This window comes from Mesitornis unicolor, unplaced genomic scaffold (assembly GCF_000695765.1).
Source record: "Mesitornis unicolor isolate BGI_N332 unplaced genomic scaffold, ASM69576v1 scaffold16479, whole genome shotgun sequence".
NCBI classification, from domain to species: domain Eukaryota; kingdom Metazoa; phylum Chordata; class Aves; order Mesitornithiformes; family Mesitornithidae; genus Mesitornis; species Mesitornis unicolor.
The window spans coordinates 7,568-22,554 of record NW_010205357.1 but is presented as its reverse complement, the minus strand read 5'-3'; the positions used below and the strand labels follow the sequence as shown (position 1 = coordinate 22,554).

Here is a 14,987-nt window from a genome sequence, read left to right as displayed (position 1 = left end):
ACCTAAACATAAGGAAAAACATCTTTATTGTGAGGGTACCAGAACACTGGAACAGGCTGACCAGAGAGGTTGTGAAGTCTCCTTCTTTGGAGACATTCAAAACCCGCCTGTATGTGTTCCTGTGTGATCTTCTCTGGGTGATCCTGCTCTAGCAGGAGGATTGGACTGGATGATCTTCAGAGGTATCTTCCAACCCCTGTTATGCTGTGATTCTGTGAAATGCAAGAACAGTACCACAGGAAGATCATAGCTCAGGTTGTTGTAGATCAGCGTTTCTAACCAACAGGCCACATTCCCCTAGTAGACTAAGTCTCCAATGATGCACCATCTTCATTCTTCAAGAAGAATAATTACAATGCATGGAAAATTCATTCCAGGGAGCTTATCCCATAAACAGAAAACAGATAAATGAGTACTTGATCTACCGGTCCAATGAGATATCACCTCTATAATGCCCAAACATTTTATTTTAGTTGTTGCAAAGTCAACATTTTCTTGGCATATAAATCTGGAATTATTTGTATCATTAGTATTAAATGGCAGCTGAGAGATAAATTGTGACAGAAAACAAGACAAAAATTGGTTTGTATTTTAAAGATCTTCAGAGATCTTCCAGATCAACACTTGCACATATTATGGACTTAAATGAGCTACCAAAGTTGAATTGTTCTGTCCTTCAGGGGTGCTGATGCTTGTTATTCCTATTGTCCTGAGTAGGAATTTTTAGCTTGTAGCACCTTTTTGAGCATCGTCAATAAGATTTATTTAAGCAGTTACTTTTTAGGCACTCAAGTCTGAAGAAAAAAAAAAATTGGCTATTTAGTGTAATCTTATGAAAACATGTGTGACTTGTAGCACTTTGGGTTCATTGTCTTAGAAGTGTGTCTGTGCTTAGAAAAGTAGCCTGAAATCTCCTCAAACCAATCTAAAGTGAAAGTTCCATAACAAACATAGAATTTACTATGTGTGAATTAGCAGAAAAAGAAGTGCAAAATAATTCCAGAATATCACTAGTGCATAAATAAGCATTCCTTGTAAGTCAGTCAGTCATTGATAGAAACAGGATGTAAATAAATTATATTTGAGACTTCTTTCAAATACTAAGGGTTTTTTTATATGATACATTTTAGAACATTCCACAGCATCTAAAATATATAAAAATAAATATCTACAGTATTTACAAAGTACGATACAATACAATCTTTAAAAAGACTTGTAAAGACATGTTCTTTAGCTCATACTGAGGTAAGTAGGTTTCTGTAAGACTGAGAAGAAACAGGAGAGGCATTTGTTTTGAAGGAATCCCTTTGTCCAGTTGTTGCAGTCTGTAACACAGCTAGAAGCATGTGCCATTCACTGGCGGTCTTACAAGCATTGAGCCAAAGTCATCCTTGCTGTAACTCCATCAAGGTAAGTTTAGTTATGCTAGGGACAAATTTGTCCCACTCTGCATTCCCTGTCTTGCCAGTGTCTTCTGCTGAAACTCTCACAGCTTCATCTAAATTTGAAGTCATGTTCATCCCTGGTATGTGGAGATGTCGTTCCACTGATTTCAACGGGCTGAGAGTGACTGGAATACCTATAAGATAAAATAAAGATTTTAAGATTATTTTACTGTGTGTATCAGGTAGCTGACTGGCTCACTCTGTGATTGTCACTCTCTGAACACCATGCAGGTATTAACAGAATGGTCTGCCAGAAAATGTTCAAAATTGCACCTGCAAATTTCAAATTAAGACTTCTTGACTGAAGTCTAAGGGAATTTCTGATGCATAAGCCTTGATTTTCTTCTTTTTAAACATTTTAATGTATTATACTAATTTAATATGCATTATTTGGTAAATTGCCTTGTGTTCCTTATCCAGATGCCATTGTGACCAGCAGAGCACTACTACTTCCTGCGTACAAGTCAGCCACAGAACCATAGAACAGTTTGGATTGCAAGGGACTTTTAAAGAGCACCTAGTCTAACTCTCCTGCCATGAGCACAGGACAAGCAGGGAAAAGAGAATGATGACAAATAATAGAGATATAGAGTAAAACATAATCTACAGCCACACTGTCATCTGGGTTTCATGGCTGTAACCTCGCTTGTGCCATACATACGGGAATGGCAACACTATTGGAGAAGAGTAAGCTGAATTAAGGATAAAGAAAACAACATTCCTTCTACAGTAGATAAAAATAACAGACTTCTTCAGAGGTAATATATTTAATTATTTTCAGAGATATATTTAGGGAAAAGATTAGCAGTCCTTGAAGATAGCAATTTCTCTGTTATCAATTTATAGAGTCCATAGTGTCTGAGATAACTTGTAAACAACCAATGTTCAGATCCCTAGAAGATGAGGCATGAAACCCATACTTGCAGACCCTTGCGAAGTCCTGCTTGTATATAACATATAAAGTAATGAGTAATATCAAATAATAAATTATATGCCATTTTCCACCTATTGACAAAGCTAAGGAATTGCACAATCATTTCAATCAGAACTGGGAAAGATTGAACAACTTCTACCTTTCATTTCAGTCTGTGCTCATTTGTTTATGAACCTGTAGTGAAGAAAAATCAAAAGTGGCTTCCCAGTTGTTCCTGAATACATACAATAACCCACCCAATGGGAAAAAGAACAGAAAATGCCAGAAAATAGATTAATGTTAATTTCATTTTTTATCAGCCTAACTCACAACAGAATGCATGATAAGCAGAACATTTGAAATTGTCAAGGACATTCATGTAGTTCAATCTGTACGTCCAATTTTGGTTAAAATATTTGTTATAAAATATACCACAACTTCAGAGAATTAGCTCTCAGTAGAATGTATTTGTTTGTAAACACATTGCAACTCCAGGGAAAATTATTTTCATACTTTCAGGTACCTTTTCTGTATTTACTTAAGAGTCTAAAGAGGTAGGGATACAAAGAAAATATATATACAATATATGATTACCTTACCCCCTCTCCAATTGCAAAGCAGCTTTTGAATGAGACAAAATCAATAGATGACCAAAGTTGTAAGTTACTTTTCTTACAGTCAGTTCTTAGTTGTAAACACTCTTCTCTCATTGTATTGTGATCAGATTCAAATAGTGCTGTACACACAATTAAATATTACTTCCAGAGAATCAAAAGATATAGGGTCAAATATACTACCAGTAAGTAATAGGTGCAGTACCATTTGTTGGAATTGTGTTTATGTTGGTCAATACAACGTGTTCTGAAAGTTTTGAAATGTTATCAAAATTGCTGATCTGAGTGGTCAAGGACTTCCGACTCTCTGTACTGGCATGACCTCTGGCGAGCCGTTCATCATGGTGACCATGAATGCCAAAGATGCAACAAGAAAATGCTGCTTTAAATTCTTCTCTAAATTTCCCTGTCAACCACAAAAAAAGACTCATGAAAAAACTGTACTATAAACTGTGCTTCATTAAGGTTTATAGATTAGAAAAAAGCAGCTATATAAAGTAAAATTAACCAAAAACACATAGACGTTCCTCTAATGCAGAAGCAGGAAATCACAATTTCAACATCTTGGAGAAAGACAGAAAAAATATAACCTTTATAAGAAGACATGTGAGGTGTGGTATGAAGCCTAAATTATTCTTGGCTAGACAGAATGGACAAACTAGCATGATTTATGAAATCAAGTCATGGATAGACCATTGATTAATAACATATCTAACAAAACCAAGTAATTGAGCAATTGTAGGCTTAGATGACTGAATCATTACTTGACATGTGAAATGAGAAGGCATGGCTAATTTGTATTTCATCTTGAATACATTTTAAAAGAAGATTCAAAGTGTTCAACAGCCCATTAGTCTGCTGTTGGACCTCAGAGTAAACTGTTGAGAACATCCTCACACTGCACACCACAAAAAGACTGTAGTGGGCAAATGTGAGGATCAATAGACTTTTGCTCCCCATATTTAGCTGTAATGTCATCAGTTTAGGTCCTGATTCTGTTGTCCATAGCCAAATAAGACAAATACAAACTAAGACAAATCTGTACCAGTAATAAACAGCACCCTGATTGGTTCTTTGGCCTTGAACCTAATTGGCACACTCTGGTCATGCAAGTACTATTAAAGACTCACAGCCTCCAAACCCAATATCTGCATATAAAATGCCAACTTGGGACAGCCTTTGGCCTATGTTACCTGCCAGACAGCATCCAGGAGTGTTTAGGGGAATGGTGATTGTTTCAGACCAAAGTCATGCCAGGGACTTCTCTACCAAATTAATAGCAGGGACAGTCAAATTCAAGCACTTGGACTCAGGCCCTGACACTGTTTAGTTTAGTTGTAGGTAGATAGCCTGAAGGTAATGGGATACATCAAGGAACTTGTTTCAAGAAGAGGATCTAGTTCCTACTGGAGGAGCTGGGCTGATATTACAGAGTCATTAATCTTATTTGCTATGGCTCATTACATTCAAACTATACATTAAACTTGAATTCTAGGTGGCTCTAACTTACCACTGAGGAAGTTATAAATAATAGGATTGGCTGCACTGTTTGCATATACAAGCCAGTGTGAGAATGTGAACCAGGCGTATACAGTTTCTCTGTCATCGGCATGATTAAACATTCCAAAAACCCTACAGAGAAAGAAAAGCAAACCTGAAAGATGGCAAAATTAGAAATCATGTAAATTGATTTGGCAACTTCTAGCCTAATTTTATCTCTAATTACCTATTTGCAGTATCTCAGAAAAGCTGATTCAACATCGCTCCCTTTTTTGAGAAAATAAAGTCCTTTCCCCATCCCTCAGCCTCCTTTCTTGGTGGTTTAGTGCAACAGAGACCACCAGTACTTTATTTTGCAATGGTGCAGATGTATGACTGATTTGCTAAGTACCAAAATTAATGGGTGTTAGATAAGCCGAAAAAGATGGGGAAAGCTGCTTTTGACCTATACAACTCCTTGAGGTTCCCAGCTCTAGGCCCGTTCTCCAATAAAGAGGTGCTCTGGAGTAAGGGACTGAACTGTCCTGAAACCTGACGCCACAGTACTAGCTTCTGTCCTCCAGAGAAACATACTTTCCTCATATTTCTTACACCTAACTTTTGCCATTTAAGTGAATATCTAACTATGAGCCTACTCTGCTATAGTAGTGAAGGCACCCTGGGTAGTTCCCCTGTGTTTCATACTGTAGGTGTCCTGAACTGCCTTCTGGGAATACTTCTGCCTCTGCACATTGCCTGCCGAGGGACCTGAGGATGAAAAGTACCTAAATTAGGCCCCAGGAAAGTGCCAGATTTGAGTGAAATGTATTCAAGCCTTCCCATCTAACTTGAAACTATTCCTTAAAACATTAAATGGTCCTGAAGTACCAATAAAAGTCTGGTTGTTTTTTTAGCATATTCGAATCTTCTGCTATATGTCATTATTTATTCCAGATGTCTTCTGAGATAAAACTATACTAAAGCCTAAGACTGGCAGACATTGTACAAAAACCAGAGTGTAACCAATTATATCTCAAATGAACAGGAGAGAAAAGGCTAAATAAGTAAAACAAAGCTTCATAGGCAAACTAAAGGGTTAGTCTAAGGTGTTAAAATTGTATATGGTAGTGATTGGGTTTGAACTAAGCATTTCACAGTCCTGGGAGCCAAGCCATGACACTACACTCTCCCACTAACCTTCAGCTGCTGCTAAAGCAGCAGGTAAATGCACTTCTAGGGCTACATTTACAGCAAACAAGCTGTAATTCCATCTAAATGACAGGTTTTAATGAGGAGATAGGCTAGATAATTTTCATGAGGAAGAGCTTGCTAATAAGGTTTCCACAATCTGGGTTTTAGTTTAAATAGTATGGATAGGTTAGATATATCTTTTTCTTGCTACTGTATGTTTTTTTCCCATTTTTCCCATTTCTTTATCATGAATTAAGTATGTTTATCCTTCAAAAGTATCTGCCAGAATAAGAGCAATCTCGTAACAGAGGATTGTTTTTTTAGACAGAAAGCTTTACCAAGTGTTTACATTTTGGGATAAACTTTACCTTTTCAAGACATTGAGGATACTAATTGGTAGATAGCAAAGTGCAAAAACCAAGAGGACAACCATTAGCATACGTGCTGTTTTCCTTCTTGCACGAATCTGTTTTATTTCAGCTGCTACAGCACTAATCTTTGACTTTGTTGATTGTCCCAACCCTCGGGGCTGTGCTGACGACTGCAGAGGCTTCCATTTTTTCTGAACAATAGAAGAAGTTCCTGGGATCTAAAAAAGACAAAATAAGGGGCACTTAGGGAAAAAAACCTAGCACTATAGGTAGCGATAGCAAGAAAAATAGACATTTTGACATGCACAGTGTAAGCAGGAAGAAGTAGTTTTTTTTCATGAAATTAATTGCTGTAGCTGCGAGAAACAAATCCAATTTCAGACATAATTGAAGGACTGCATAAAAAATGTGTTTTATCCAAATATATCAACTGATCTATAAAAATTTTCTTTACTTCCCACATATCTTGCCTTTGCTTGTGTCTTCAGACTATGACACTTAAGGAACCCTGTTGCTGCAATTATGTTGATATAAAGTTCTACACTAAAGGTTTTGTTGTATGGCAGAGGAGCTTACCCCACTAATATGCTGCTAATTTAAGATACTAAATAGCTTTTCAACATTGGAACACAAGGATTTAAAGCCTACATAGCTTTAAGTGCCATGAAACTTCCAAATATGCAATCTAGATGACAATGAAGCACCTAAAGATATCGCAGGTGAAGTGTGGATCTCCCTGCAAAGCTCTTCAAAACCGAATGTATATCCAGTGATGAAGAGGGAGGAATCATCAAAGTCTGCCAAAGCATAGGAAGAATTATGTCAGCCAAAGACGTCTTGCAATGGGTAGACGTAGCATCATGCTATTAGAAAAAAAATATTTTGTTTTCTGCGCCCTCACATAAGCCAAGCCAAATAAAGCAATTTTGCTTTAGTTTGTCAATAACAAATAGAGGCAATCAAATATAGAGACTGTATACAATGTTCAGTCTTACTGTGCAATGTATTAAATTGCTAAATCTTCAAGAGCTTGTATTGAGGACCTTTCTAGAGAGCCCTCTTTTCCTTGTTCTTTACCTGGTATACACCTGGGCTTTGCCACTGTTACAGTAATAAGCAACAATACAGCAAGAATTTTATCAGAAAAAAAGGGGCTGTATACCTACAGATGCATAGCTGAACCAGTACCATCTAACCATAACACTTCGGAAGTGTGTCTGTGTGTACAGAAACATTCACAAATACACATTTATGTAAGTACACACATGTTTATTATGTATAGACAAGCACACACATACCAGCATAAAGCATATATTTGCTTTTCAGTTACAGAGAGAATTGCAGAGAATTTGTGTGATTCCAGTAATTCACTAAAAGCCCACTATCTGTGTCCAAATGGGTACTAAAAGTTGCATAGCTATTTTCTTATGCATTTTTCTTCTATCTCCTCAAGCTATTATCAAGGGCTTTATAACCAGAGAAAATATTTCCAAATATAATAACAGCTTGAAAGACTGGAAGAGTATATTTCAACTGCCAAAATAAAAACGGGTAGAGTTCCTAGCTATTAATAAGAGTAGGCTTTTGTATCGATGCATTCAGAAACCAGTAAATATAAGCATCCAGTATGGAACTTGGCAATACAAATTGTGTACCAACACTTTTATCACAAGCTCGTTCAGTCCAGTTTATTTGTTCAGAAGTTATTTTTAATCTACTTAAAAACCACAAGAGAACATAGCCTTCTGAGTCACCTTGCCAATAATTAAACTAAATTACTCAGAATCCCTGGTATCTGTGGCATGATTGTTCTTGTCTTTAAAAGATGAATCACTAATTCAAAGACTGTAAAGCTTATATTCAAAGATCTGCTTGAAAGACACAATCAGTAATTTTAAGAGCTATTGCACAAGTACAGTAAGGACAGCTTGTTTTACCTTCTGAAAATTTGCATGCACAATACACTTCATTTTAAAGAAAGAACCTTTAAAAGAAGTGTAAGACATAGAAAGCATCTACTCTTTGCTGTTTTTTCTATCAGGTACATCTCGAAGGCTCATTGTACCTTGCAATAGGGTCGCTATATTTAACTTAAGTTTTGGTAAGCAGCATGATTTCTTAATTGAAACTTTTACCAAATACTACATTTAGAGCACTGCATTTGTTTGCTCTACATGACTGATTATGGCACACCTCTTGCACTTAGACAAATCCCTGATATCTGCAGCCAAGTCACAGCTGATAACAGATGAGCAGTGGTTTTAATTTCACTTAGTGTAGCCTCTTATACATAGTGCTATCATCTATGCTAGGAAAGGAGACAACTGTAATTTTGTATCACTGATAGCACTAAGCTTGTAGAAGTATTGTTGTTTTGCTACTAAAAAAAAAAAGTATTATCCTAATCCTGTCAGCATGCAAGATGTATAGGGAGAAGAAATATTGTGAAGAAGAAATAGGCCAGCTGACACAAATGGAGCAGGGGGGAAACCAACAAAAGTTTGGTTTGCATTCATTCCACTTCTGCTCTGAATCTGAACCAGCATTTTCAAGCTACATGCAGGTTCAGAACAATTACTTTGCATTAACTTAATAAACGGACAGTTTGAGAGCACAGGTAGGTTGTAAAGAAAGTACAAAAAAGAAAGTTAAGAAGGAATTTGGTGATAGGGTCATTGAGTGTTACAGGACAGATAACTATTCAGCAATGCAGAGCATGTTAGAGCTACATTAGACTGAACTTAATTCCAACACTAACCGAGACAAGCTTTTGTTCTGGTGAAGAAGCCCCTCAACTGGCAAAGGTTAAATTTTACTTTCAAACAACCTTGTTATTTAATCTTATAAATTTAAGAAATTAAAAGCAAAAATTATAATTTCAAGAAAAACAGCAAGATGAACAGCAACTCTGGTATGACCTGATATGATTAGTGAGAATAATTGTTGTTATGATGTATGGATGATAACAAAATGCCTTAATGTGGATTTGAGTTTCCCTAGATTTTATTTATTTGCAAGCGATATGTTTTGTCAGTACAGGATTTGATTTTTACTTTTAACATATGTATATTTAGAAATCTAAAGTCTACCTGTGATTTCTCAGATGGATCAAATTGAACTGCACAAAAAATGCTCCTGATGTGACAGATACTATGCCCTGGCCAGGACAGCCTCAAATTTGGATGATATCAGGCAAAATGGTAAGAGAAAAATGATTCATGCCCATATCTTGATGGAAATGTCAGCCATTGTTAGAGCCATTTGAGAAGACAGGAGAGGAAATGTCTTGCATCATGTCTTCAACAGGATGAGTTTATTGTCCTTTACAGAATGACAGGGCAGGTGGTGGTGGGGGACTACAGCTATAGATAAATTCCAGACAAAGCAGAAGGCAGCAGAGGGAACCATAGACTAATGTATGACAGATTACAGCACACACTGAGAAAATGATTTGCAAGCTGACACCACTTCAAATTGTTGGAGGGGGAAACATATTCCTGAAAAAAAATGCATCATTTTTGACACTTCAGTTCAAATGTTCTTTGTGTGCTTGCTTCATTTTTTTTTGTTTGTTTAGTATTTCTGCCTTCCTTCTGTGGTGAGTTGGCACCAGCTGGACACCACATGCACACCAAAGCCACTCTGTCACTCCCCTCCTCAGCTGGGCAGGAGAGAGAAAATATAACAAAAGGCTTGTGGGTTGAGATAAGGAGAGGGAAAAATGACTCAGCAATTACCACCATGGGCAAAATTGACTCAACTTGGGGAAAATTAATTTCATTTATTACCAGTCAAATCAGAGTAGGATAATGAGAAAATAAAAACCTAAATCTTAAAGCACCTTCCTCCAATCCCTCGCTTCTTCCTGGGCTTAACTTTACTGCCAATTTCTCTACCTCCTCCCCCTAAGCAGTACAGAGGGATTGGGAATGGGGGTTGTGGTCAGTTCATCACACGTTGTCTCTGTCACTCACTCCTTCTCAGGGAAAGGACTCTGCAAACTCTTCCCCTGCTTCAGCATGAGGTGCCTCCCACAAGAGACAGTCCTCCACGAACTTCTCCAACATGAATCATTCCCACAGGTTGCAGTTCTTCATGAACTGCTCCAGCTTGGGTCCTTTCCACAGGGCGCAGTCCTTCGGGAATAGACTGCTCCAGCATGAGTCCCCCTTGGGGTCACAAGTCCTGCCAGCAAACCTGCTCCAGCATGGGCTTCTCTTTGCATGGGAGCACAGATCCTGCCAGTAGCTTGCTCCAGTGCGGGCTTCCCATGGGGTCACAGCAACCTTCAGATGCATCCACCTGCTCCAGCGTGGGCTTCTCCAAGGGCTGCAGGAAGATATCTGCTCCACAGTTAACCTCCATGGGCTGCAGGGGGATGGCCTGCCTCACCATGGTCTTCAATGTTGGGAATCTCTACTCTGGTTCCTGGAGCACCTCCTCCTCCTTCATTGACCTTGGTGTCTGCAGAGTTGTTTCTCTCACATGTTCTCATTCCTATTTTCAGCTGCATTTGCACCATTTTTCCACCCTTTCTTAAACATGGACTTCGTAGAATGAAAATAAAATAAAAAAAATTGTACAGACTACTAACAACACAAAGGTCAATACTAGCTTTTGACTGCTACAGTAGATTTTAGCAGTAGAAATAATACCTTAGTCACCTAAGGTATTTCAATGACCATTTCAGATACAATAGGAGACATCTATCTTCTCCCTTTAAGGAATCTTTCTGTTGCTTTTTTTTCCTCTCTCCCCCTCTAGGACCTTCACAGATGCAAGAAAGAAGAGTTTACACTGAGTCTGGCTGCCTTCATTTTTAATGGAACTCAGTTCCTATCCAAGGCAGCTGTAAGCCAGCAGTGTCACTGAAGCTGGTGACAGTGCTGGACACAAAAATCCAAGTCCAAAGTGACAACATGGAGCATATAGGGAGGACATAGAAATCCACAGAAATCCACACAGTCACAACAGCAAACAAGTAGAATAGAAGTTAAAAGATAAAATTTAAGTGACTTACCTGGCGACACCACAGCTTTCGAAATATTTGCAAATAGGCCAACACCATAAGACACAGTGGTGCCATGTATGTCACCAGAAAAAAGCATGTGTGATACATTTTGGGGTAAACCTCAGCTGAAAAGAGAATTCAAATAGGAAAAGTCCATTTAAATATACATACGTTTCAAAGTCGTTAATTATCACAAAATATTCATATAGATGTGCATGTGTTTTTCAAACATGAGAGGTTATAATGGAAGATTTATCCAACAATATCATGGTCAGGATTGATTTTTTTTTTTTTTATCATCTGTATATACATTCTGTTTCTGTTATAAATATGCTTTTACTTCAAGCATCTTTTATGTCACATTATTGCTTTCATATAACATTATTGCTTTAGGTACAAAGTTTTAAGAAGTTTTGCTTTTATTAAATCAGTGAAAGAAAATTTAATTATCTAACAATAGCTAACGAATTATTCAACCTCATCTATGATGTATTTAACAGGTTATGTAACTGTCTTTAGTTTTAATTCTGTAAAGGGTACTGTGCATCCCTGAGTAAATTGCATAGCCTCACCTATAAACAGAGAATGTAGACTACAGCACACAGGATACTAATAGGAGGAGAGACAAGAGATTTCTTAAATCACTTTCTCATGGTAGAATAATTGTGTCTTAAAGGTATACTCAGTGATTTGTTGTTATGATTACAGTAAAAAAATAGAATTAATTCAGTTAAGTGCTCTAAACCCAGGAAATTTCCAAGATTATTTTTGACTCAGCTTTAACAATATTGTGTTCTAGTTTCCTGTGTATCTCTTGTCAAAAGACAATTTATGAATGTTATTTGCTTAGAGACAAACATCTTACAAGCATTGTGAGTGTACTGTGTTTTTAAGAATGTTGGATCATAAACTTTGTTGTTAAATTATAGCAGAATGTGTAGCAGGTGCCTGGAAAACTTGCTTTCACTTTTGTAACATCAAATGTAGTTTGGTAATATCAAACATTGGTATTAATTATAGCTGAACATTTATGGATGGCCTCAGAAAGGGAATAAACATTATGTAGAGTGACAGTATGTAGCAAAAGAGAAACTGCACTATATGAACAGTTAGATTGCATTGCAATCCTAAGCATTGCATTTTGGGCTAGAGTAAAGAAGAAACGTTTATGCTAATTTCCCAAATTTTCGGATAGTGTGATCTGCAACTGAAACTCTGTATTTAGTTTTAATTAAGAAAAAAAGAGTTGCATGAGATCAAAACTTTGGTGAGCCAAACTTACTTTTTGCCTCTTAAATGTCTGAGATTGTGGACCCTATCAAAGAAGACATCCCTTTGCGTGTCAGAAAAATACCTGAGAGTTTGATTAGGCAAGAAGATACAAAGATTTGGCCCATAACTCTCATAGCAGGGAGGAGTACACCACCATGTTAACTCAAGGCTCACCCTCAAACACAGGCCTGAGTAATGTTACTCTCAGTGTTGGGCCTCAAAGAGCCAGTTCGTTCACCAGTCAGAAAAACTTCAGTATCAGTGACATAGAAATTTGCAATACCTCGCCCATGGTCATCCCTAGCAAAGTTATCAGAGACATTGCTGTTGACTGACATTTGACAGTTTGATGGACCAGATTTCAAAGAATTCAGACGAACAGCATTTGGCGCTTTTCTTGCTCTAAGATCCTGTAGCAAACCAACTTACCAACTCAGCAACTCTTTACTGAGCAGCTGCAGCTACTAGCTCTTGTCCACGTCCCTGGGGGAGGCAGATCATTTGGGGCAGTTTTTTTAATAAATGATGATAACCTTGATTTGTATGTTTACTGATGATCTCAAAATTGGTTTTGCATTTCAGAAAATGCAGCCTTCTAGCAGCCCTGTCAGCCAGGGAAATACTGGCATGCATACTTCACAGGTAGAGAGATGAAGGAGAAACTGGACTAACTTGACTTACTGTGATCACAGGAGATCAGAGCTGAAAGCACATTCTTTCTGCTCAAAAGAAGGTGCCACCTGCCTCATCAGTGCTCTGCAGGCAGCCAGGCTCCTTTCAGGTAGAAGGACAGTACATATTTAAAAGGCCATCTGGAGTTTATGGCTTCTAATTTAGCATTCCAAGTGAAACATTAAATGAGCCTAGCTATCTACAAAGAACTGACAGACCATGTTGGAGGAAGATCCTAACACTTGCCTTTGAAGTTTAGCCACCTGGAAAGTGCCAGCTGCTAAACATCAAAGGAAACCTGTCCCCCCTCCACCCAGGGCAAAGCCCTTTGTAGAAGTTTTCCCTAAGAAACATGACTCTGTTTAGCTTCTCAAGCCAAAGAAAAGCTTTAAAGCTGTTTGACAGTCAGAGTAGCAAGAAGGAGGAAGGGCTGGTTTGGGACACTGTTCATTTATCAAGGGGGTGATTTCCAGGCTACTTGACTGAGAAGATCAATCAGTCTATGGTCCTGGTGCTGTATCAGCAGCCTGACTAGGACTGCTGATCCTCTTACTGCCAAGCAGAAGAGGAGAAAAGTGGGTTTGCCTTCTCTAGTCACTTAACAGGCCTTGGGACAGGGGGAGATCATTCTTAGCTGGATTAACCTTTCCTTTAAGAAGAAATTAATGATTCTCATGTCACTGCTGCTTTTTTCTGGAAGGAGAGAAGGGGACAAAAAGCAAACAGGTGGTCATGGGGATTGGACTGTGGTGAGATCAGCATTCCTACTCAGCACCAGTCATATAGGGCAATTACTTAACCTGTAAAGGATCAGTATGCTAAAACAAGCCTACTTCTGACAGCTGCAGGGCTTATTAAACTAATTGTAAATGTTTCTCCTGTGCTCCAGCCCCAGACTGTTGTTCAATGCAGCAAGGAAGCAGAAGATTGAAACTACAGCTTCTGGATATTTGCCAGAATGTAATTATATATGTGTAAATACCTACCTACATACATACATATATACATATACATATGTATACAAACTGAAAACAACCCAGACTCGAAAGGTTTTGTTATGTCTAGCGCACAAAATATTCCCTTTAGCCATTGGTGCATAATGAAATTTATATACTTGGCAACTTCCCTAAGAGTAGAGAAAAACAAGACTACCAAGTTTGTTAAGTACTAGTGGAGAGTTCCTATGTCCCCTAGACTCATTTAAGGGGTTTTGGAGTTACCAAAATAAAGAAGCAATATAGCTAAAAAAAGTATACTTTTAGAATAAACTTAATAAGTAAGGATGTTAGAAAGTGGGTGCCCATAGCAGAGAAAATTTGACTACACAACAGTCCTTTCCAAACTATGTTCCTATGTCAGAGTACCTTCAGCTAGCTAATGCTAAAATTACATTTTCAAACCTGATATATTATGCTTGTGTTATCAGTTCAGGATAATGCCAAGCATAATTCCAGTGTTAGCAATATTCTGACTTCTTTCTGCATTAAAATGTCCAACAAGATTTTCCTTAAATTCTGAACACTTTGATAAACAGCATGCATAAACCTTCATGTAATAATGCCATTTCCAGCCATTTGTTTTCAAGAATTAATACAATATACTTTTGTATTATGAGTAGTATAAGAGGAAATGGAGCACAAAGTCTTTCCTTTGTTTCCATTCAACCATGTAGTACTGGGAAAGGATTATCTTCATATTCTTTTTATCATTTGCAAAGGGGTTGGCTAATGCACTTTGGCTAACATCCTTTTCATGAACAGCTCAAAGAGAATGTATTTAGCTGACTTGGAGACATGGTGAACTCATTTTAATATAAGTTTCTTTTATTTTGGCACTTTATCATCAAATTCAGCACATAGCAATTACAGACTATAATAGAACTGTAGCCAACACTGGCTCCTTAAAGGAGTCTGCATAGGTCACATGTTGGATTCTTCTGCATTCCCAAATAAAATATTGTTATTAGACAGTACTCAAAATGATAAACCCTCAGCCTAGAATTGGCAACAAATTTTATAT

At 37.6% G+C, this 14,987-nt stretch overlaps 1 protein-coding gene across 1 annotated transcript in view; it reads right to left on the bottom strand.

The window, feature by feature from the left end:
* Positions 1 to 1,094: 1,094 nt before the first annotated feature.
* The window catches only part of LOC104546084 (orexin receptor type 2-like), an 18,929-nt gene continuing 5,036 nt past the window's right edge, over positions 1,095 to 14,987 (bottom strand). Inside the window, exons 3-7 of the mRNA XM_010191377.1 lie at positions 11,034 to 11,149; positions 6,011 to 6,231; positions 4,483 to 4,604; positions 3,178 to 3,378; positions 1,095 to 1,579 (exon numbers count right to left, since the gene is read on the bottom strand). Coding sequence (XP_010189679.1) covers positions 1,386 to 1,579; positions 3,178 to 3,378; positions 4,483 to 4,604; positions 6,011 to 6,231; positions 11,034 to 11,149 — 854 coding nt within the window. The 3' untranslated portion in view covers positions 1,095 to 1,385. The remainder of the gene's footprint in view (positions 1,580 to 3,177; positions 3,379 to 4,482; positions 4,605 to 6,010; positions 6,232 to 11,033; positions 11,150 to 14,987) is intronic.